The 24,253-nt window shown below is 40.3% G+C and overlaps 2 protein-coding genes across 2 annotated transcripts in view; one reads left to right on the top strand and one right to left on the bottom strand.

Annotated features, from left to right (window-relative positions):
- Window positions 1–2,427, bottom strand: part of RAB37 (RAB37, member RAS oncogene family) — an 84,191-nt gene extending 81,764 nt beyond the window's left edge. The window contains exon 1 of the mRNA XM_088133299.1: window positions 2,308–2,427. Within this exon, the coding sequence (XP_087989425.1) occupies window positions 2,308–2,427 (120 nt within the window). The remainder of the gene's footprint in view (window positions 1–2,307) is intronic.
- Window positions 2,428–15,382: 12,955 nt separating this feature from the next.
- Window positions 15,383–22,961, top strand: LOC112542617 (CMRF35-like molecule 7). The gene is made up of 5 exons (XM_025175939.2): window positions 15,383–15,498; window positions 17,606–17,938; window positions 19,254–19,332; window positions 21,488–21,693; window positions 22,234–22,961. The coding sequence occupies exons 1-4, from the start codon at window positions 15,459–15,461 to the stop codon at window positions 21,642–21,644; spliced, it is 609 nt and encodes a 202-aa protein (XP_025031707.1). The 5' UTR covers window positions 15,383–15,458; the 3' UTR covers window positions 21,645–21,693; window positions 22,234–22,961.
- Window positions 22,962–24,253: the final 1,292 nt, after the last annotated feature.

Genomic DNA, 24,253 nt, shown 5'->3' with positions numbered 1-24,253 from the left:
GGTTTGTCTCCATTAAGTATTTTTTTAAAAAATCAAAGTAATCTCATCACAGATCTCCCACGTTATGTTGATTTTGGTCCAGAGTATCATTCATTCATTCATTCGTACATTCATTCATTCAAATTTGTTTTACTCACCATAGTTGAAAGACTCTCATAGATGCCTGCATAATAGGTTGAGAGCTAGATTGAGATCCCCTGGGTTAGATCCCCGGTAATCTAGCTCTCAGCTTATTTCCTTGACTCTGAAGTTGTGACATTCCTCACAGTTCATAAACAGCAGCACTGTGACTGGAGGGGGTTTCCCACTAGCTGATAACTTCCAGCACGTTGTAGCATAGTATAGCCATAAACTTTGGAGAGTCTATAGAAGTGTACTTGCTAGTGAAGTGTTTTTAAGTATTTTATCTGTTATTTTAAATTTCTAATCTTTCAAAATGGGATAGTTTTGTTCAGTACCAAGAGAAAAACAAAAGATGATACAGAATATGACCATCTGGTAGAAAATCTAGAAACATGAAGAGCCCAAACCTTTGGTTTTAAGAAGAGCATTTAGATGTGTGAATTCAAACTCCAACCATCCTGAGGCAGCATTGCCTGGGAATGATGGGAGTTCTGGTCCAACTGCTCTCATCAAATCATGTGAAGGCCATGAATTTGAAGAAAGTACTGTAGTGGCATCATTTCAAACCAAGAACCTTACAAATTAAATGGGAAATGTTGACCTGGTTCTTATTACCTATCTCAGCCCACTCTTTTAACATGGAAGGGTGATAACCACTGGTACAGAGTAGGTCACAAGTGCATAAGTATGCAGAGTTAGCATGAACAAAGCCTTATTTTAAAAGATGGAACTTTTAGCATGATTGGAATAAAAAGTTTGAGATCTACAACCGGTTACCACAATCAGGGAAGCAAAAGAGGTACAGAATGCAGGGATAATAGGATCAAAACTGCATTTAGTTGTTTGCCCCAAACAGGGAACATACAGTAAATGGGCATGATGGGTTTGGTGTTTCTATTCCTGTTCTCATGATGGTGTTCCTGAGCTTCCTCAGTCTCTAACTTTACATACTGATCAGCAAGATCTGCATGAAGGTTCTGCTCACTTTACTTGTATAATGGTAGATTTTTAAAAATACAATACCTTAGTTAATGCAGCAAGTTTGGGGATTCTGCAGGTAAAGCCAGCATGTCTGGTCCTGGATTTCTGATCTGTATTTAAATACCCACATTGGGGTGCTCCTCTGCTTAAAAATGTATACTACAAAATTAAAAGTGCCATAATATGATTAATGATGGCTTTCCATAAAAGGCTTTAATTACAGAGTGGAACAATATATCTCACATGGAAAGTTTCCAAAAACTCACATTAGCTTCCATTATTGCAAAGACATCCTAACATCCTATTTTTCTTTACATTTAATCTCTTCCTTTGTATTTGCTTCCTAAATTATCCTCATTAGAACTTGGAAATAAACATAGGCCTATTAGTTGTCCAACAGCTGTGTTGTGTTAACAGTACGGTAGACACTAAACAGAACTATTCTTCATAATTTGCTGGCAAAATGAAAGTTTCTTGCAATGCTGTTCTTTATGGAATTCTATAAATAATACCACAGCCTGGCATGAATGGCCCATAACATTCAGCACTCATGCTCACTGTCTAGGATCTGCAAACACTGCATATGTTTCCATGCAGAGTTAAGAATACCCTTCTCCAAGATAGTACTATGTGGCTACCTTACACAACTGAACAGCAACAAACTGATAAAGATTGCTTAGAAAGGGCTCAACAGTATCAGTTCAGGAAAAGAGAAGATGCAACTGTAAATCAAAGTTTCTTCTACGAAAACAACAGAGAAATCAAAGGTAAACTACCATGACTGAGTTCACCTTGATGAGTTTAGTCTCAACTTCATTTCCTTCCTTTTAAGTTAAAAGGGAAGGTACAATTGCAATTAATCAGAATTTCTATTAGCAGCACTGATCTCATCCTTCTCTCTCTCTCCCTCTCTCTCCCTCTCTCCCTTTTTTAAAATAAGCTTGCTGTACTTAAGGAGATCTGCAAATCTTGGCAGCCAAGTGTTTATTTGTCCCATACAGCCAACTTTCAAAGCACCATGTACACAATATAATAAATAAAAATCGTATTCAAACAGACTTCTCAGCATTTCATCAATCCCCTCTTTTCAAAAGTGCCATATTCCTTGTTTATATTGCTTCATGCAATGTCTAGAACATTATCACTACTTCTACCTCTACGTTGTCCCCACCCCAGCCCCACCCCAGCCCCAGACATACATACCTTATGCAGTATATCCTCATTATAGTAACTGCCGTTTTGGATACCAATCTCATTGGCACCCATCTCTGAGTAGGCATAAGGGCTTCTAGCCCCACTCTGATATCCCCAATGAGTTTCCATTTCTTTCTTGAGATGAATTTTCTTGCGTCAGTGCTAAAAGCAACGGCTCCGGGCCAAACCTCAATGCAGCAAGCAAGCACAGCTCAAGCCTGCTACATTTCCCTCTTATCCGGGAAAGGAAAAAGTGAAAATGAAACAAGATAAAAGCAGGGAATGGGGTGGGATGGAAGGTTGCAAAGTGCTGAAGAAACTGGAGCCCGAAGCTTCGGTGAGATTCAGAAGATTGCAGAGCCCGGAGCGCTTTCAGCACCAAGGTTAGCTCCCGTCTCTCAAGATTTGCGCCGGTCGATGCAGCGCCCCTGCGAAGTCCTCACGCGTCGTAACCCTTCCAGCGCCGTTTGTACATCACGGAGCTGCACCCCCCGACAGCACAGCCTCCGAGGTCAGCTGCGTCTAAGGGGGCACCCTGATCTCAAAAAAAGAAGTACACCGCAATCAAGCTTTTGGCGCTGTCCCTTTAATTTTCTAAACTTGAAGAAACGTTGGGTCTTCTCTCTTACATCACACTGCCCCCTGGGTCCTTTTCTGGCACTACCAGCAACTTTCTAATCTATCACTGCGGATTTCAAGGTAAATCAAGGGGATATGAGCGGGTCTTAAAATGTTCAACTGTAGGGCTTCCTTCCCATGTCATGCAAAATTAGGTAAAAGCAATCCTATCCTAAACCTAACCAAGTAAATAAATATATGTTTCTTCCATATAGAAAGCAGAATATGTGCTTCTGGGTTGCTGGCATGTGGCCAGGGGACCTGACTGCATTACTTATGCAATCAGAGTACATGATATTGGAAAGGAAGATGTATTATCTCCTTCCAAATACTATAGCTGCTCTTGGCAATCTGTATTAGTTGAGAAGATGTTGGCTCCTGGCAGGCTTCCAGGTGCAGTTCAACATTCTAGAAAGTCCTACATGGGACCACCTATCTCTGTTAGCTCTGCCCATCCCACGAGGCCACACAGGGTGGGCATTCTCCAGACCCCTTCTTTGAAGCAGTGTCATCTAATGGGACCTAGGAATGTCCCTTCTTTGTTGTTGTGCCTGCGGTTTAGAAAGCATTCCCCTCTCCCCTGTGGTTGAGGTGGCCCCAACCCTATTAGACTTCTGGAGGGAGCAATAGAACAGATGAACCCATTCTGTTGTGAGAGTGAGAGGTTGCTATATGCAGCCTCAGCTATGTGCCGATTGTGTTCTGTTATATTCATTGTGATATATATATATATATATATACACATACACATACACACACACACACATACACACACACACACACACACACACACACATATATATGCACACACATACATACACATATACACACACATACTTAATTGTTTTAAAAATTTTCTTGACGCACTGCACCCAGAGTCACCAACAGTAAGTAGGACAGTCTTATAAATTCTTAAAATAAAATAAAATAAAATAAAATAAAATAAAATAAAATAAAATAAAATAAAATAGACCCAAAATACTTACTGGGTGAATATCCATTCTATTCTGTTCTCATTCATTTGCCTGGAATGAATCAACTGACTGAACTTGGGGAGGTTGAAGTCTGGAGGGCACCAGCTTGGGGAAGATATGTAATGAGCTGCATGCTCTGTCATTATTGCAGTTCAAGAGGTTTCTCTAACATGCAAGCATGACATTGTCATGGGCTGGTTCCCTACCTACACTGGCTTTTTTGGTACACCTGTTTCTTTGCATGGCTCAGCACAGTAACTAATTGCTCTGGAAAGCTATATTAACCTGAGATAAACTGAGAAGAAAACTATTACCAAGAAAACTGCACTTAGGCAGTCATCAAGCATCAAGCTCAACTCAAGGGAATTTTTAAAGTATAAGTTTACCAAAATTATAATTTTGAGTTCTGAGCTTGCATATCTCCATCAAGGTCATCTTCTTTACTCTCTAAGTAGGGGATGCCTTCAGATGGCAAAACAACCTCTTTGCCTGGCCTCTTGCTCATTTCTGCTCAAAGGCTCCTCCTTCCAAGTGGCATAGAAACAGCCATTCACAATGTGCTCTCAACTTGCCATGCCATCTGCACAAGATGTCCAGGTGCAGCTAGCCAGAAAGCTTCCCTATGCTTTGAATAAATTTCATGTACACTATTGATCTGTTTTGCTTTGAAATAGACTGTGTTATAATAAACATCAACTGTTTGCACTTTTGGAGAACTAGTAGTCTTTACACTTTCTTTTCTCCTTTGACAGTTATTTGTCTTAACTGACACATTTTTATATATGCATGTGCCAGGATTAGTTGTTCTGATGATCTCAACGGGTTTTTTTTGTGTTTTTTTTGCTGTGTGCAAAACCAGCCTCAGTGTCCTGTAGACACCAAGAAACTTTGTGCCTAATGAAAACACCTGGATGCAAGCATGTTGCCTTACAACTGAAAATATGTACAAGACAGAGGTAGTAAGCCAGTGTTTCTCAACCTTGGCAACTTTAAGACGTGTGGACTTCAGTTCCCAGAATTCCCAGTCAACATGCTGGCTGGGGAATTCTGGGAGTTGAAATCCACACATCTTAAAGTTGTTAAGGTTGAGAAACACTGTATTAAGCAATAGAGGAAGAGACTGTGGGACATTGCTGGAGCTGTTTTATACAGTGCAACCAAGAGATACTGTGTGTATCAAGGAAGGAATCTGCAGATGAAGATGCAGCAGGAGGAAGCAGGACCAAGGGAGAGATCGGATGATGGTGGAAAATGCTGCATTGCAAATGCTTCATTTGCACTGAAGCAAGAGTTATTTTCCCTCTTCCTCTTCCTATCCCCACCCCACAACTCCAGCCCCCAGCAACAAGCATAAGTGAAAGTACTGAGAGAAACTGCAGGAGTCAAGGAGGGAGGTAGTGAAATAGAGAAAAGACTCTAAAATTGTTTGTCTGTGCAGAACTCTTCATCTAATGCAAATACACAGGGTTTTTAACCCAAAAGCAGTGTGGCTTTTTAGAGAACAGGGATGGTGAGGGTGGTGGGAAGTTCCTGCTCCTTCTTCCCACTTCCTCAATTATGTATTATACTATTCTAATTATAATGTTATGTTTTATATTTATAGTTATTGTTTGTTGTCCTGAGTATTATTATTATTTCTCATGGGAAAGTAAGCTTAATTAATAATAACCATCTAGCCAGTCCTTCCTTCTACATGTGGAATAATGCATGAGTTGGAGTGGACTGCTCTGGAGCAGGACCAGCAGGGGTGCGTGAGCTTAGTGATTTCTGCATCTTGGTTTTGAAATCAGTGTTGATCTGACCGTTCATTATTGCTAACTTCTGCTGCATGTCTGCCATCTAGTGACCATTCAAGGAACCTGTCATCAACTGTTCTGACCATTTAAATCACAATAAGTAAAGCGTCCTGCTGCCACGTTAGTGCTGAGTTTTGTAGACAACAGCCACCAATTTCCATCTTAACAAAATGCTTCCTGGATGTCTCTTGACTAATTTTCCTTTTCCTTCAAGTGCAAAAGCAGAACCTGTACTCATTTGCATCCATCTGTATAATCCTCTCCCCCCTCCCCCAGAAGCTAAACTGTGCCAAGTAATTGGACAATTATTGGAATGAACTAGCTGAAATTTGGTCAGACAGACCACGCAAGCACCAGGTGTACTGCTTGCTCACCCTTGCTTATTGATGAGAGACGGAACCAAGCGGGGCTGCTTCTTGTTATGGATCCCAGCCCCAAGGCATTTAATTAGTTAATTGAATTTCCTGGCAAGCTGTAGAGCTCTTCTGGAGTCAATGAGAGACCGTAGCTAGGGCAAAGGCTACCGAAATGGGAGAGGGTGTGTTAAATGGCTCTTTAGCAGACATTATTTCTCTGCTATTTCCAGTCTTCAACCACCTGGTGAAATGAGTCGGTGGCGCTTCATTCATTTTAAGGTGGTTACACCGATGTAATAAAATCTAATTGCTTATTTTATTGCCCACTCCTGTGTACTTATTGTCTTGGGTTTCCCAAACTGAATTACAGTTTTATAATGATCGCTGCGCATTTGGACATCTCCTTTCCAATTTTTATTGGTTCTTTTTGGGACGCTTTCACCCTTTGAAGACAAGCAGGGTTTTTGTTTTTTTTTTGCTTTATGGGAATCCGGTCTTTTGAACCAAAGGCAAACTTTCAAGCAGTGTTTCCTTGTTTATTTTAGCCTGCAAACGCAAAGGAGTAATACGTGCAAGGAATTTTGTTAGTAAGGAAAACATCTTGTGTTAAAGATTTCTGGTGTATTTGTGCTGTAAATAATCATAGAGAGATTCAGCCGCCCCACTTCTAGTGTATCTTTCTGTGAACATATAAAACTGATTTAGATTTAGTTTTCCCCAGTAACTTTTGCTCAAGGTTCTAGTCTTTTAGAGATGTAGAGATCTTGTCCTAATAAGATCTAACAAACTCATGCCCATGGATTACTTTCTTAGGTATTCTGTTTTTTATTACTGTTACTCATAAGTTAAGAAAGCGCCCTGTCCTACATCTCAGGTGGAAGAATATGAACATTTTATCCTAGCATGGTGTTCAATCCCAGACCATTGGGGGTGGGTGAGGGGTGGGTGATGTTTTAGTGTGTCAGGCATTTCCAGAAAAATGAGCTAATTCCATAGGCCATGTAGTAACATGATTGCAAACCTGATTACAGGTCCTGAATAGACCATTACTTCCAAGGCTTGTGTCCAAGCAACCTTGCATTCTCCCACCCCTCCATGTAGTAGAGGCAATGCTGGACTTGACAGCTGTGTTCCTGGGTCTGAATCAGAGGTCAGGATAGCAACACAGGGAGTGGAAGTAGTATATTCTGCCACAGCAACAAAACTAGGCCTGCTCCCCAGGTTTACTCAGCCTTTGTTCCTCCTCTTAAATGGGGACTGATTTAAGAGGTCATGACACAGTCTTTTAAAAGTACCTTTCAGAAACACCTGGAGGTGGCCTTTCAGCTACTATGGATAAACTAACTAGTATTCCAATGGTCAAGGATCTGAGAGATGTAATTCAGCAAGGCCTGAAGGGCCACTGGTTCCCATCTGTTCCCTTTCATGTTAAAATATGTTGGATGATAGTGCTAAATTTACCTTGTTTCCAATATATTAGGTGGTTTCAGAGAGAAGTTCACTAGAAATAATCCTAATCACTCCTGCGAGAAGCTGAAGCTTCCGATTTTTTTTTTCTAGATAAGGGTAAAGGTTAGAGTTAATTTGATTTTTTTTTTCTCTTTTGGCTTTGTATTTAGGTATCTTTTAAAAAATATGTATAATAAAGCAAATAAAAATGAATTTCAAAAAACTATCAGCAAATATGTTTTCTGTATCTCCTTGAAATAATCTAGTGGTTATTCAGATTTTTGCAGCCCTGATCTATTGATGAAGCTTCAGCATAATCTATGGGCTACTGAACCACATATGATCTGACCGAAGTTGCAAAAGCCACACTAGCCTTGTTGTCCCTAGAAAAGCGACATTTCTGAAGGCATATTTAAATCACATTGGTTGGCTGATAGGGCTCTGTTTTGCCAACTTCAAGGCAGTGATCACGTGCCTTGCAACTGGTTCTTTTAGATCCAGAGACAATACACGCCACTAGGTAAGGAGATTTTAAGCATTATTGTTAACTCTAGCAGACAGATTTAAACAGAAACACAAACAGAAACATAAAAACATATAACATATAAAAACATAGCATACTAAGCATAACATACCGAGCAAGATGATAATGGCAGCGGAGAGACCCCAGAATGGCCCAAATAACACAGTTCCTGGTGCCAGGCCCATGTCCACGCTCCAAGCTCAAGAGACAATACCAGGGTCTTTTATCCTTATCTTGCACTGAAACCCCATGGCCTTGCTTCCATGGTACTAAAACTGTAAGACCTGACCTTGGCTAGGTGGTGCACCTGCTTATCATGTGAACCAAGAGCCTGGGAACCGTACAGATAAGGCAGTGCTAACATAAACCATCTTGAGGTCCTCCCCTACAACTGTGTGAAGATTCCTCCCTTCTCCTCCACTCCCAAGCAAGAGTGAAAAACAAGTCAGCTAAACATGATTATGGCTCAGAGTGAACTCTAAACTTCTATACCCTTCTTAACATGAAGGAAAAATTTAAAAATATGTCTCATCATTCCTCAAAATGCAATGGTCTTCCGCATTGCCACTACAGGCTCTTCTTATATTCACTGTCTGAAGGCACCTGTTTTCCAGATTGCCGTATTTCAGTCCTCCAGATGTTGCTGAATAACAGCTCTAACAGTCCTGGTCAACATTGCTGATGGTGAGGAATGCTGGGAGTTGTGTCCAGCAACAACTGGAGGGCCACTGGTTTCTTACCATGGCATTATTACCTTTTCTCATCCTATTGCATTTGACAGCCTGTTAAGAAATGCCATTGTGATGGAATGCCTCACAGACCTTGGAAATACAGAAGAGGGAGCAAAACAGTTAAGGAAGGAAGCAGGGCTGTTTCAGAAGAGATTCTTGAGTCTGGGAAGAGAAGAAGCATGAGAAAGAGACTCTGAGTAATTCTGTCTTAGTTGAGTAATGTTAGAGAATTACTTTGGTTGCCTTTCAAGATTGCTGGAGTAATCAAGAATTCAAGAATCAAGAACCAGAACCAGGTTTCTAGAAAGATCTTTATTGCTAGTAGGGTAACGTAAAAGAATCTTGAAAGGCAACCAAAGTAATTCTCCAGCACAATTTATACCTAGCATAATCAAGACAGAGTTACTCTGAGTCTCTTTATCACACTTCTCCGCTGCCCTGGACTCAAGAATCTCTTCTGTAACCCCCTGCCTCCTCCCTTAATTCTTACTTCCTCCCAGAGACTCTGGCTTCCCAAAGTATGTTAGGCATTCCATCACGGTCAGAAAGACTACTAGGCAACAAACTATAGCTTATAGGTGGAACATTACCCACTGTCTGAACCATGGAACATATCATATTAGTTCATTCATACTCCTTCTGCTTCAGCACAAAGTTTAGCTGCAGATGCCTGCATTTATTTGGATGTTTTATATCAGCAAAACAAAGATGATATAGAAATGATCACATCAGGACTGCAGAGAGCCAATGCTATCTTTCCAGCAGCAGCAGCAGCAGCAGCAGCAGCAGCAGCAGCAGCAGCAGCAGCAGCAGCCCTATGATTCCAGTAGAACAGAATACTTATTTTTCTAAAAGGGTATACGCCAGTCTGTCCTAACCTGTACCTTCCAGGGGCGTTGGGGATACAATTCCCAGTCTGTATGGCTGGACCAGCAGTGTTGGCAGACACGGGTAAGGAAGGGAGATCAGATTGACAAAAACAGGCTGCAGTGTTTTGATGCAAGCCCCACCCCTGTTTTAGCATGTCGGGATGTTGCACAGATATCCACAAGGCTCATTTACAGATGTTGCTGGCCTGGACATCGTAGTCTTAACACATCTGAAAGCTACCAAGTTGGAAAAGGTTGGAGTGCACCCTTGAAGAAAAACAACAGTTCTGTTTCAGCCAAATTCATCTGATGCATACAGAGTGGTTTAAGTAGTTTTATAAATATATGAATAACTGGAGAGAAAATAAATGTGTGCATAGCACTCTGCCTGGAGCATAATGAAATGTGTTAATTGTGTGCCCAAAGACAAATGCATTCTAATAACTGTATTACAAACTGTTATTGTGCTTCATGCTGTTGGGGAGTTTTAATAAACCCTTGGGTACTTTTTCGTTTGGATTATTTACAGAGGCATCGATCCTCCATGTCCTCTGCCAGCAAACATCGCTGTCTCTCCATAGGGGCTTGCTTCCATACAACACCTTAATTAAGGTTTAGATGAGTCCTGCCTAAGTCTGCATGATGCATGACTACAGACCCTTTTTTTTTTTTTTAAGTTTTCGTTAATTTTCAGGTTGGCACAGAACTTGGCTCTCCATTCTCTGATGCCATTCAATATGCATGCAGGGCCTTTGCCCACTTGCACTGAACCATGCCTCAAACATGGATGCCTGGCACGAAAATCTTTTCTTCTGTTGAATATTCATCATGTTGCCTTCATCTTGTCCCTAGCCCTTGAGGGAACTAGACTTAAGTCACCCTTAGCTGTACTTTGTTGTTGTTGTTTAGTCGTTAAGTCGTGTCCGACTCTTCGTGACCCCATGAACCATATTGCGCCAGGCCTTCCTGTCCTTCACTGCCTCCCTGAGTTTGCTCAGTTTCATGCTCATTGCTTCAATGATGCTATCTAACCATCTCATCCTCTGCCGTCCTCTTCTCCTTTTGCCTTCAATCTTTCCCAGCATCAGGGTCTTCTCCAAAGAGATCTCTCTTCGCATTAGGTGACCAAAGTATCTGAGCTTGAGCTTCATAGTACCAATATAATATTTTCCCCTTTATTCAGATATATTTGAAAGGCAGCCGCAGGCTTCAAATATTTGAGCTTTGCCTCTTGAATGTTTAGAAGTTAAAACATTCTCTGTGTGCCTGTTAGTGTTCCAGACAGTGGGAATCTAACATGAGCAATAATTAGTGAAGCAGGAGTTATAAACCTTTAAAGCCCTACATGGCTTGGGGCCAGGTTTTTGAAGGGCCACCTTTTCCCAGTTTCATCTGCCCGACCCACCAGATCGGGGAGGCAGGGTATGTTATGGGTCCCTCCATTATGGAGGTCCATCTAGTGAGACCGAGAAAAAGGGCCTTCTCTGTGGTTGCTCCCTCCCTGTGGAACTTCATCCCCATGGAGATAAGACTGGCCCCCACCTTGATACTCTTCCACAAGGCCCTGAGGACATGGTTTTGCCAGCAAGCCTGGGGATCCCAGGTCGATACGGAGCCCATCAAATGGCTAGTGTAAATGTGTTGTCGCCAGAGGGGTGGGGGTGGGTGCAGTGGGTTTTGTATTTGGGGTTTTTATTTCTGTAAGCTGCCCGGAGTCACTGTGAGTGAGTTGAGCAGCCATATAAATTGCATAAATAAATAAATAAATAAATAAATAAATAAAATATAGCTATGACAGAAAGGGGATTTATTTACATGTGGCCCTCGATTAACAATCACTAATTCAGTGACCATGCAAACTTATGAAGGCACTGAATAAATGGTACTTACGACCAGTCCTCGTACTTACAACAGTTGCAGCGTCCCTGCAGTCACATGATTGCGATCCAGGCTCTCGGCAACCAACTCACAATTACAACATTGTAGCGTCCCGCAGTCACATGATCACCATTTGCAACCTTCACTGCCAGCTTCTGACAAGCTAAGTCAATGGGGAAGCCAGCAGGAGGTTGCAAATGGAGACCATGTAACATCCTCGCTTAACAATGGTGCTGATTCGCTTGACTACAGCAACTGGAAGTACGAGAACTACTGTTGCTAAGTGGTGCAGTCACATGACATCACGCTTTACAACCATATCACTTAACAATGGAAATTCCAGACCCAATTACCATTGTTAAGGGAGAACTACCTGTACAGGTAATGCATGACACAGATAAGCAAAGGTCAGCACCTAGCTAGGTACCTCCTACCAGGAGAGGAGTCTTGTACTTGTACTTGTACAAGGTACAATGACAATAAAGTTTACAACAATAACAACAACAACAACAAAGAGCATGTGCCCAGGAAGAAAGGCAGAAGGAAGTTACATAGATTAGTAACCTCTTAGACAAACAGGGGACACGAAGTAAATCCTTAACTCTTGATCTACACCCTACTGCCTCCTTGTGGTCGGTAGGAGCTAAAAAGTCTGTACCATTGAATTTGGACCTCTAACAGGAGGGAAGTCAGGTGACTACAGTGACTTTAAACAGACACAGTAGAGGCAGATAGAGATTAGCAATGGGGACAGCAAATTTTATGCCAGTATAGTTTTCTGCCAGTTCAAAGATGGGTGAATAGCTCTATGACAAGGTAACAGGGAAAAAGTATATAGACACATGAGAGAATGTGAGAAGAAAGGAACCACTAGCTTGCTCCTATTTCAAATCAAGTGCAGCAGAGCCAGACAGAAAGCAGATCAGGTCTCCAACCCACCAGAGCCCAGTGATCAGATGAGGCTGGAGCTGCAAGGCCCTCATGAAGAGATGCCCATATTTGTGTATGAAGGCCTGTCTTATTTTTAAAAAAGACTAAGCCTACTACTGCATATGTTCCTGCTGTCTCTGCTCTGCTACTCACCCACTTGTCATCTCACACATCTCTTTGCACTTAAGAGCTCCTCTCCACCATTGTCACAAAAAATCATGCATGAATGTGCGTTTGTATGGGGAAAAAATGTCCTTGATATCTTTCCAGATTTCTGCATGACAGTCCAGTTGCCTCTCCCCGAAGCAATGCTCTTAGGAACACTGACCCAAATAGTTCTGCACTTTTTATTTCCAGCAGGGGCAGGCATTTCACAACTTGCAGGAGGGTTGACAGGAGTCCCTCGTCCCACCGTCCTCTAAAGAAGCCTCTTTACCAAGGAGAGAGCGGAGAAAGGCCGCATCACTGTCTTTCTTGGTTTGTGTATACACTCTTCAGCTGATATTGAGTTGAATTTAGCGATAACTGTGGGGTGGGAGAAGGCATTTGTAGTTGCTGTAAAGGTGTGGGAAGATTCCCCAAATCCTGAGATATAGCCAATATCACATTCAGCATTCACACAGCAATGACTCACCAAATGGCCAGGCGGGGAGAGGGAAGGGATGGCAAACAACATGGTCAGGGGAGCAAGGATATGATATTAAATACCTATAGAAATGCAAGTATACTGAGGTCCACCTTGTCGGTGGAACTAGACATGCCTGTGATGATGAAAAGCAAACCTGGCTAACCTCTTCTGAAGGCAATACGTGCACTGAAAGAAAGCTAACGATTTGCTCAGGCTCTTGGGAGTGTAGGAGAATTTTCCCAGGAATACATTTGAATTGGAGACCAGGACAAATTATGCTGAAGTACAAACTGGTTTATTGACAGTGCTGGAGACAAAAATAGGCCTAAAGAGGGAAGGCGTTACAGCCCCTCTTTATAAAGTTATGCAAATTAGAGTACACAGGTGATTGGATACAGCTGCAAGCTATTTGACTGGGTATAGACAAGGGCAAGTATTTGACTGAATATGACACATCAAGTGCCTAGTGAAGTCAGCGAAGCAACTAGGTACAATTATGAGCTGATGGGGCAGGACTACATGGGCTGGGGGGGATTGAAGAACAAGGAGGCAGTATTCTATGAAGATCATTTCTTTCCAGGAAGGGACTTGCTTTTGCTTTCTTGGAGCTCTGCTCAGCTCCCAGTATCATTTCTTAGCTTATCAGCATTCCTTGGCCTTCTAAATTTTTTTTATAATAATTTCATTAAACATTACAGTTAAACAGATAAAAACTAATACAACCTACAAAAGAAAAAGAAAAAGAAAAAGAAAAAAAGAGAAAATTCAGAATATATATATATATATATATATATATATATATATATATAATTAAAAAAGAAAGAAAAAGTAAAAATATACCCAAAAATAAAAGAGAAGAAATACATAAGGATGTGACTTCCCCCTTCATCACTAGTATAAATAATTTTAACAGCTTATCACCTTCTCTTAAAATACAACAATGTCTTCACCCGATATCTCATCTCTTAACCTATAAACAAATCCTTACAACCTCATCATTGAGTCCTGGTCAGCAAAAGTCCATTAACAGTTACCAGAAATAACAATATTTCTATTTTAACCTTGATCAAATAAACCCACTTTATATTCCTTCCTTTTATTTTAAACAATCTTGATCTTTAATCCCTACAAATAATGTCCCAGAGCTTTCTTTCTTTTTATTTTTTCTTTGTCCCTTCTCACAAATTCCTTCAGAACTTTAACAGATCTCTTTGGTAAATCCAATATTAGAAAGTAATCCAAACCACTCTTTTGGTTTGCCTTCTAAATGTGTTGGTTTGCCTTCTAAATAGGTGACAGTGTAGTTTCCTGGGAAAATGCATTTGTGAAGAGGGTAGTTGCCCAATTTGACACCATATGGCTCAGCTAGGGCTTTGTTTGCCCTGAAAAGACATATCTGGGTTAGAATCATTAGCTTCACTCCTGACATTCTCCTTCAGGAGGTTGGAAAAACCTTCCAACTGCCTGGCTGCGCTAACTTCTACTGCTAGTTCTGGGGCAGAGAGATAACTGAACAAAGGTTTTTCAAAAGAACAAATTCAAGGGTCAGGATCGTTATGCGCCATCACAGCGTCGTCTGATTCTTTGCTGAGCAGAATTGCATCACTACAGCACACTCAGTGAAAAGATCTCAGCTTTAGCTGCCCCTACAGCATCCCTATGACTCTAATACATTCCCAGGTCCTGATTTTTGTCAGCAATCATGCAGGTATATTTGAAACTAACTAGGATTTCCAGACTTTCCCTAGAGGGGCGAGCCCACGTGCAATACTGTACATTATAATAGTCTAACCTGGGTATGCCAGGGAATGAATAACTGAGGCTATATTATCTGCTGGGCTAAGAAGTAAACCTCTTTGAACTATGCAAGACTTGAGTTATTTGCTTTAAGACACATAAACCACATTGGTAAGGAATAGTGATATGATAAGAATTGTTGTGGTCTACAAGAAAACAGTGAAATACTATTCCCATTTTCTGTCTTCAGAAGTGGCTAGAACTAAATGGCTGGAATCATTATAGCTCAAGAAATTACAAACAAAAGCTACCACAACAGTGAATGGGCCAAAATCTGGTGTTATCCATGTCGATGTGTATAATAGGAAGGATCTAAGACTGGTGTATTAGTCAATAATTGTAAAATCTGGGTACTTTTCTATTCTGAGGATGAGTTTGCAGTTTCTACTTTACTAATTTGCCAGTTTGAGGGTTAGTAATGATGTGTTTTCTTTTTTAAAAATTGAGCAAGATCTGAAAAAACTAGCTATTTCAACAGAATACCACAGACACTTTCCAAAGCAAAAAATCTCCCAGGTCTGTGATTGAGATGCAAGGGAAACAAGATTCCGGAAACAATTTACAGAGAGAAGCTACATTTTTGCAAAAACGAACTTACTTGAACAAGAACAATGAAACTCTTCTATGGCTTGATTTGGACTTTATTCCATGGTGAGAAGTACTGGAACTGGGGAGTAATTAGATTTGGGAGCAACTACCTTCAACTAAGATACATGCACCTTGGACAATTTAGCCAGTGATGTGGTGTACAGTCTCTCTCTGGGCCTTTTGGCAGATGAGAAAATTGTGAAAGGAAGGCATAAATTTGAATATAGAACATTAGAATCTAGGGACACCAGTTTATGCTTCAGCTGTAGAAAGATGCAATAGAGAATCTGTACAATGTGAAATAGATACGTATTAGAAGCTTTTGGCTACAGTTATATCAAGGAATGCAGATGGGGCTGGGGGATGTTTTCGTCTACTGACCTAATAACTGTTGGTTTCAGAATCCTTTGAAAAATCAGTTGGGTAAGTGATATACCAGATTTTTTCTTTTTTAAAAAAAGAATGCATAGCCATTTAAATATCATTCTAAGTAAGTAATACAGATCTATTCTTTCCCAAACATTTTTTGTGGTGGGTCAAAGGCAATCATTTTATTCTGAGCTGATGTTAATGTTTCATACCCATGCTTCAATTTGTGATATTTTCCTTTACCATCCTTCGAATGTTTGGCAACCTTTTTCAGCCTATTTCCATTTATTCTGACCCCCCAGCCTGATATCACCAGGGATAATTAAAAGGAAGAAAAAAATCAGCCCAAAGCCTTGAAGAACTCTATGCAATGGGAAAAAGAAGAAATGAAGAGAAATCATATCCTACAACAATATTTGAACAAACTAAGGATTAAAACTGCTAGAAGTAAAAGGAATATAAAGTTGGTTTATTTGATCAAGGTTAAAATAAAATACGTTGTTACTTCTGGCTACCCTTTTGGACTTTCTGCTGACAAAAGGACTGAAAAGATGATATTTTATGGATTTGTTTATAGATAAGAGATGGGATAAGGGATGAAGAGATAAATGTCTGTAACTTTAGAGGGGGTGAAGAGTTACTAAATTTGTTTATACTTATTGTGATGAAGTGTGGAACTCGCTTCTTTAAATATTTCTTTTCTCTTTCTTTATTATATTCTTACTTTCCTCGTTTTCTTTTTCCTTGTATTTTCTATTCTTTCTCTCTATTTTCTTTTCTTTCTTTACATTTAGTTCATGTTAGATTTTATTATTATAATCAAAATTCTTAATAAAAATCAACCAAATGTTTCTATGGGAATGGATTTGTGAGATGAGATTGATCAAAGAAAGTCTCCTGGAGTATGAAAGGCAATGCTGAATATCAGCCTTTCTCTGGTGAAAAATCCATTTGTCTGAAAATGTATTAAAATGGGTAATGCCTTCCCAGGACAAACATACATTAATAAGCCTTCATTAAGGATAGTTATATAAAGAAGAAGAAGGATAAATGGCATTCAGTTCCAGTCTCAAAACAGAGGAGGGCTTAGAAGGGATCCCACAGGGGGTGGGATAGAAGGGACATGCATTCTTGAATGCTTCCTTCTTCCTTTCGTTCCTCCTGTTTTCCAAGCTTTCCCTTCACCCCACATGTGTTTTTCATTTTCTTCACCTGGCCCAATTTTCTCAGCAGTGGGGCTGCCTGTGAAATTTCCTCACCAAAGAAGTTTCATTTACCCTTGAAATAAGATGTTCATATGGGTCTTGCTCAATCTTTGATTTGTTTTCATTGTTCCCTGCTTGCCAATTGCTATGCATCTTTTTCAAAGGGATGCTAATGGCTATGAACGTTGCTTGCTGAAAAGGGATTGCAGGCAGGCACTGTGTTCAAGGTTGCTGGACACACTGGGGAGGCTGAATCCAGTTTTGTAGACCACCGTGTTTCAAATTGAGAGAAATCCATGATGGACCCCTCTTTAAGAAAAGTGATTATATAAATCAGCTTTGACTAACCTGGTGTTCTTCAGACTTCTGGGACCAAATTTCAATAGTTCACAAGCCTTCTTAATTTGGGGATAATGGGACTTGAAGATGAACACTTCTGAAGAGCAATAACTTTAGGAAAGACGAATAAATTATTTCCTCTTTTTCCAATTAATTTCATACAGGCTATAGAGACTTAAGTGGAACTCTGAATGCACTGTATCTTTCTGGGGTCTATTTTATTTTTAGTAAAAATGGTTATTGTAACTATTTTTCAGTTTGCTGGACGCTGGAGCATCCTGAATCAGTGTTTTCACCCCCTGGTGGCTCAGTGATTGTCCACTGCAAATATGGAAGAGGTGATGAACGAGCTGTCAAATACTGGTGCAAAGAAGAAAAATTCAGATTCTGTTCTAGAAACCGCACCATCCGAACAACTGGATCAGAGACAGAGGTGAAGCGGAATGGAATGTCCATCAAAGACATCCATGTGCTTCATATATTCAGAGTGGTCATGGAGAACCTCACCCACAACGATGCCGGGACTTACCTTTGTGGGGTAGAGAGGAGATACGATATCTGGTGGCCAGTGGAACTAATCATTACTGCAGGTATCCTTTGCTGTAGTTACTGTTTTAGGAGGAAAGTCACTGTGCATCCACAGGAAGACAACACACTATGGTTTCTACCTAACACTAGAACAGTGTATTTATTGGCTATTGGTTTTGCTTAGATTTTAGAGAACTGCAGCTTCCTTTTTAAAAGATAGCAACCTTCTAGCCTCTTAAGTTTGTAGAAATAATGTAAAAATATGTAAATGGAGTCTCGTGACATCCCAGAAACATGACTACTTCTAGAAACCGGCATTCAGGGGCATCGCTCTTTGCCTATCTGCATAAGCACCAAGCATAAAGTGCAATCTTCTTGAAAAACAATTGGGCTGGAATTTATATACCAACATAGTTATTCTTCAAAAGCACCTTTTAGACAAAATAAAAGGCTGGCTTCAACTGCCAACCCCTTATTAGCTGCTGCCTCAACCCACTGTCCAGAGCAGCTGCATAAATGTACTTGTCTGGTGTGGCCTGTCTCCCTACCATCCACTAGGGGAGTGGCCACAGGAGTTCTCCCTGCAGGCATCTGCCATAGCAACCACCCAATGCATTGACTTGAGGGTCCTCAGTGCAATCTCCATGGGGCAGCCATCTGAAAGATGAGCGTGATACAACTGTAGCAAGGGGAGAAGAGAATGGGAGAGCACGCCCAGCAGGAGGAAGTGGCATGAGCCGGAAGAATGGATCCTTCTCCTGCCTCAGCGCGTACATCCCCCACTCACCTCAAACATTCTTGGGGCTTTTCTCCCTTTAATTTATAACTGAAGAGCTTTTATACGCTCAAGTAAAGGCAATTCCTTACTGTTTGTATTCTCTACAGTACATGCTCTATTTTATCACGCAAGACTTGCTTTTATAGCAACAAGAGGCAGGGTTTTTGTTCTAGCAATTTTGTGGACAGAATTAATTATTTTACGGTGTGTTTTTTGCTCTTTCAAATGGGACATTTGTAAGTGGCTTTGAATAATAATTTATGATATAATATATATAAATACTTTAAATCAGCAGAACCATTGGCTGGGAATTTTGAAAGGTGTGTCCTAATGTATCTAGATACACAATACAATACTTGCATGATTTTCATAGGTTTGGCCATAGGTAGGGAGCACATCATGGATGAATTCATAGATCACTGTGTCCCATATTTCCTAAACTGCATGTTGCAAAGTGCAGTCTTTATTATTATCATAATCTTCAGGACAGTCTAAATCCAGTTTGACACCTCTTTAATAACTACATAAATTGGGAAATGTGAATGCATTCATTTTTATCTCCTTCATTAGAATGTGACAAAATATGTTATTCTCTATAGATGATGCTTCCACATCTACATCTAGAAATGAAGAACGTAGAACAGAAGAACCAAGTGAATCTACATTAACTCCTGAAAGGTATTCTAATTATTTACTTACATATGATGTTCCAAGGAAAATTCCAGACACAGTCTTCCAGTGAATACTTCCTAAGTAAAACAGAATGCCAAATTATACTATAGCTTAGCAGTAATCTGATTACCCCTGGGCAAGCTGGCCATCATGACCAATAGCAAAAATGTGAAAATTCAGAACACAGGAAAGGCACCTGTTAATTTTCCCCCAGCTGCATGCCGGAGACCACAATCTGCACATCTTCTCCATTTCTCCCATTCTACCAAAATATAATACTTTATGCATTAGTTTATTGGTTTGCTGAATCTATAAATTGCACTCTCCACTTGAGGCATCCAGCAGCTGATGCACAAGAAAATATACCAGAATATATCAGTTAAAATATTGGGTGAAGACCTCTAGAATATCTCCAGTGTGGCTTGGATATAGATCTACAACTGAGTATCAGCAACATGCCAGTGATGTTTTACCCCATACCAGTGGGGTGGATATTTAGCTGAAGTGGTCTTCCAGCAGTTTCGTCTAAATATTAAATAGCTTGGAGTGAAAGCTGAACCATGTGGAGCTCCACAAGAGTGGCCAGAGGCTTGAATGCTCTTCCCTCTTCATTACTGATGAGAACTATTCACTCAGGAAGGAGGGGAAGCATTGTAAAGCCATGCCATGTACCCCAACCCATCAGGACACAATGGTTGATGGTACTGAATGTCACTGAAAGGTCTAATAGGGCCAGAAGAGCTGTCTTCCCTCCATCCAGGTCCCAACAAAAGTCTCCCACCAGACAACCAATGCTGTTTATATCCCATATCCAGGATGAAATGTAAACTGAATAGGGATCCAGATACTCCATTCCATGTGGGATTCTCTGCAATTGATCCCCCTTTTTCTCCCAAAATGTTCCCTAAAAAGACAAGACTGGAACCCAGGCAGAAGTTGGCTAGTGCAGTCAGATTGAGAGATAATTTCTTCAGGAGGAGGTACAAATTGCCTCCTGCAAGGCAGCTGGAATTACTCCTTCTTCCAAAGAATCATCTCCTGAATCCAAACACACACAGACCCCATACACATGCCCTAGCTGCCAAAGAAGCCAAGTGAGGCCTGGACTTCACTCACAAGTGACAAACCTCATGTTTAGAGAAGCTTATCCACTTCCTTAGAGTCCACAAACAATCCCAGATGACTTGTCATGACACTACCCCAGTCTCCTCATGGAACTTTCCCCAAATGGAGTCTAACCCAGAACATATATAGGTGATTTTATCTGCAAAATGTCTTTAATGTCACAGCCTCCTGCAGGAAGGCCATCCGACCCTAATAGGGTGCAGACCTGATGACAGTTAGTCAATGCAACAAGTACATTCCCTTTACTGCTCTTAATCCCCACAGTGAGTTCCTTCCAGGGTTCAATTATATTCACTTCTTGTCTTCCACCACTCTTACTCTAGGCGGTACTTCTTTGCTGTTTCATTTCCCATATTTCTTCAGTAATCAAAGGAGTCCCTTGAGATTGGAACACAGAGATAGACCACTCAGGAGCATTCTCACCCAGCACCCTCACCATCTCAGATTTCAAGAGCTTAACAAGGTTTGTGGTAGAACTGCCCACCAAATCACTAGGAAAATCCTCAAGCCCCTGCCAAAAATCGACTGGATCTACCAGGCAGCTGAGACAGACCATGCAATTAGTCCTCCATCCTCATAGAGGTCAAGGATGCCAACACATTATATGTTGAGCAGTAAATGATCTGACTTTGGCAAAGGACTGATCACAATGTCCTCTGCTTTCAGATCACATAACAGCTACTCTGACTTAAAGACCAAATCCAGCTTGTATGAGTTGATGGATTAGATCCATTGACTAGAGCTACTTTATTCCCCTTTCATCTTTTTATCCTCATCCTCTAAGAAAGATTCTTCCTGATCTGGAGGCAGGCCTGCCTTTCAGCATCTTACTTAGTAAACAAAATCTGACTTATAGATATTGGTCAATCACTTGGGACAAGTATGGGTCCTTATTCATTCTATTTGTAATCTGTATTTATACTAAAAGATCAATATAAATTAAAAGTGAAATAAGCGAATGGCTAATTTATACTCATTTTACTTGTCATAATGGAGATCAATTTAAAATAAAATGGTGGAACATTTCTCTGTTTAGAAATCAGCTCAGCAGCCTCGATTTTCAAATCCTGATCATCTTGAAAATACCCATCTTTCTAATTATGCTAGCTGCTATAGTCTGGGTGCATGTATGGTACAGGAGAGGAAAATGCTCCAGTGGCCAGATTCCAGAGACAGAAGGAGCAAAAGCATAACTAATGACTTCATTTCACTCAATTGCATCATTAACTCCCGGATTTCCAGGTATGTCAGTACAAAGCAAGTGGTTTGGGGACAGATCAGTCAGATGTGTGTTGTACCTCTCCAGTATTGAGATTCAATTTTGTGTGAGAGAGCTTACCTAGATTCTAAGAATGGAACAGTTCTTCATAAATATGGGTTGTTATTCTAAATTGAATCAGATAAGACTTTTCAGAAATTACAGCACAGACAGGAGATCATTTTTGCCAACCATGTGTGTCTATTATAGTCTTTTGTGAACTCTTTTGTATTGACCTATAAAAATGTATCAAGCTACCTAGAATGTTTACTGCCACCAAACTGTCAAGCTCTGTCTGACTCCGATGTTATTTCCTACATAATAATTATCCATACTCAAAAAACAAGACAGCAGCCATTAATAGCCCAAGCATTCATAATCATTTATACTATTACAGATTTTTTTCATGATCCAAGATTGCTCTTGAGATGACGATCATACAAATATCAAGATAATAAGAACTGAAGACAATTGTTCAAGTATTATTTCTTTAATAAATAATGTTTTTTGTTGTTTTCTGGTAGCTGTCTCTTTCTCATCTTGGAGCGGATCAAGAACCTGACCTTCTGATTTCACATCCAGAAGATTCGTGACTATAACTAGTGATGGCTGTAGCCAGCCTCTTCCTGACTACCTTAAGAAAAACCAGGAGAGAAGAGGAAAGCTTTGGTTGATTTACATCATTCAAACAGTAAATCAGCACTGAAATTCAGATTGGTTAAACATGAATCAGAGGAAATACATAGCAGAGGTTGAAACATTCATTCTTCCTTGCCTATGGACTCCTTTACCCTTGCTTCTCTCCCCCTTTCATCTCCTGAGCACATCTTATACGGTCCACAGCTGCAGTGTACTTTATCTAAAGATTGCTAGTGTCACAAGCTATGATGTCCTTTACTGGGGCAGTAAGAATATCCACACACAAATACATACTTCTTTCTTTTCCACAAAAGTGCCAGTAAGTTTGAAATCATATACTACTATTTGTGTTTTACCACATCAATGTTATCCTAGAATGGTTGAAGGCTTCTGGTGGTCCTTTCTAAATTTGTTGTGGGGTTCTTCTGTAAGTTGCAGGCACTGGGGAAAAACAGCTCTCCCCCCACCCCACCATATGTCATTTTTGGATTAAACCAAGTTAGATAATAATCCTAGCACGGTTCCCATCACTATTTGTCTAATGTATTCTGATCTCAGCTGTATAAATAAGGCAATAAAATGATGTTCATGGTTAAATTTTTCTTGCTGTAAAGTGCACAGGGAAATAAAAAGGGAATCTTCTGGATTCATTTAATCATTCATTGCATTAAAAATGGGGAGTAATTCTAAAAGTAGAGTTTAGCTTTTAGTAGAAACTAAAGTGTAGACAACTGAAACCATGTAATTACATGCTACATTCCTGGCCTGTGGAATGGGCCAAATCATAGCATCCCAAATCAAGAAACACATGGTCTATTACACCCATATAATGCATGCTTTCTATCAGAGATCAGGAACTTTGGCCTTCCAGGCCTTTGAACCACAATTCCCAGCATCCATCACCATTAACCATTTAGCTGGGGGTGCTGGAAATTATAGTTAAGTAGATGTATTACAAAGAGTGCCAACTTTTCAATATACTTATTTAACCGCTAAGGTCTTTTAGTAGTATTTATTAGGGCAGATGAACTCTGAGACTATTCTCAATAGCCACAGATGTTGAAAATGGCTGATTTTGCTTTCTGATTTAATACAGGATAGAAAAATAATTTAGATATCTACCGAGCCATCTAGACATGGTAGGAGGAGAGCAGTGTTAGTCCATGGAACCCAAAATCTGGTAGTTTTTACATAAGCGTTTGTGAACTGCAGCTCCATGATGAGCTACAGCGGATGAAATGAGCTGTCAGTCACAAAAGCTTGGGTCACTTCATAAAATTTGTTCATCTATCAGACTCCTGACAGGGCCATCTAGGAATAGAGCAAAGTATCTGGATTTGTAAGGGAAACATCTCGAAATAAATTTAGCTTATTGCTGTTTTTCAAAATAACATGACTGTGCATTTATCTCTAGAAATAGCCTTGCATAGCAAGACAGCCATCGCTGTCCCCATCACTGCAACTTTTGCAGTTGTTTCAAACAGAAAGAGGTTAGAAAAAAAGGTAGAAAGAGGGAAGTGACAATACAATGGGACTGCTGTTCTTGCTTACTCCTGGGTTAATTTTGCCAGATGAGAAAAATCAATATAGCTCAGCAAATCCTAGGCTCCATTTCCCATATAAATAAGTATGTTACAGTAAATGTCAGAATCCTGGTGCATGTTGAAGCTTGGCAATAAATCTGAAAATTTTAAATTGTCAATATGAGACATAAATGGCAGTAATTACAATGGTAGTAATAGAAATGAATCATAAGATCATCACCATCACCATAGGATATTTACCAATAAATTGCAAGATCAGTCTTTCCCAAACTGGTACCCTCCAAAACTTTTGGACTACAGTTCCTACATACGTTGCCAAGAAAATTGTAGGGATTTGTCCAGACAGTCATCAGGAGTCAAA

This window comes from Python bivittatus, unplaced genomic scaffold (genome assembly GCF_059951505.1).
Source record: "Python bivittatus isolate LINGU-HERP-01145 unplaced genomic scaffold, Pbiv_v1 ctg000080_np1212, whole genome shotgun sequence".
Taxonomy (NCBI): domain Eukaryota; kingdom Metazoa; phylum Chordata; class Lepidosauria; order Squamata; family Pythonidae; genus Python; species Python bivittatus.
Note: the sequence above shows the minus strand (reverse complement) of the source record. Positions and strands in the feature narration are given on the sequence as shown.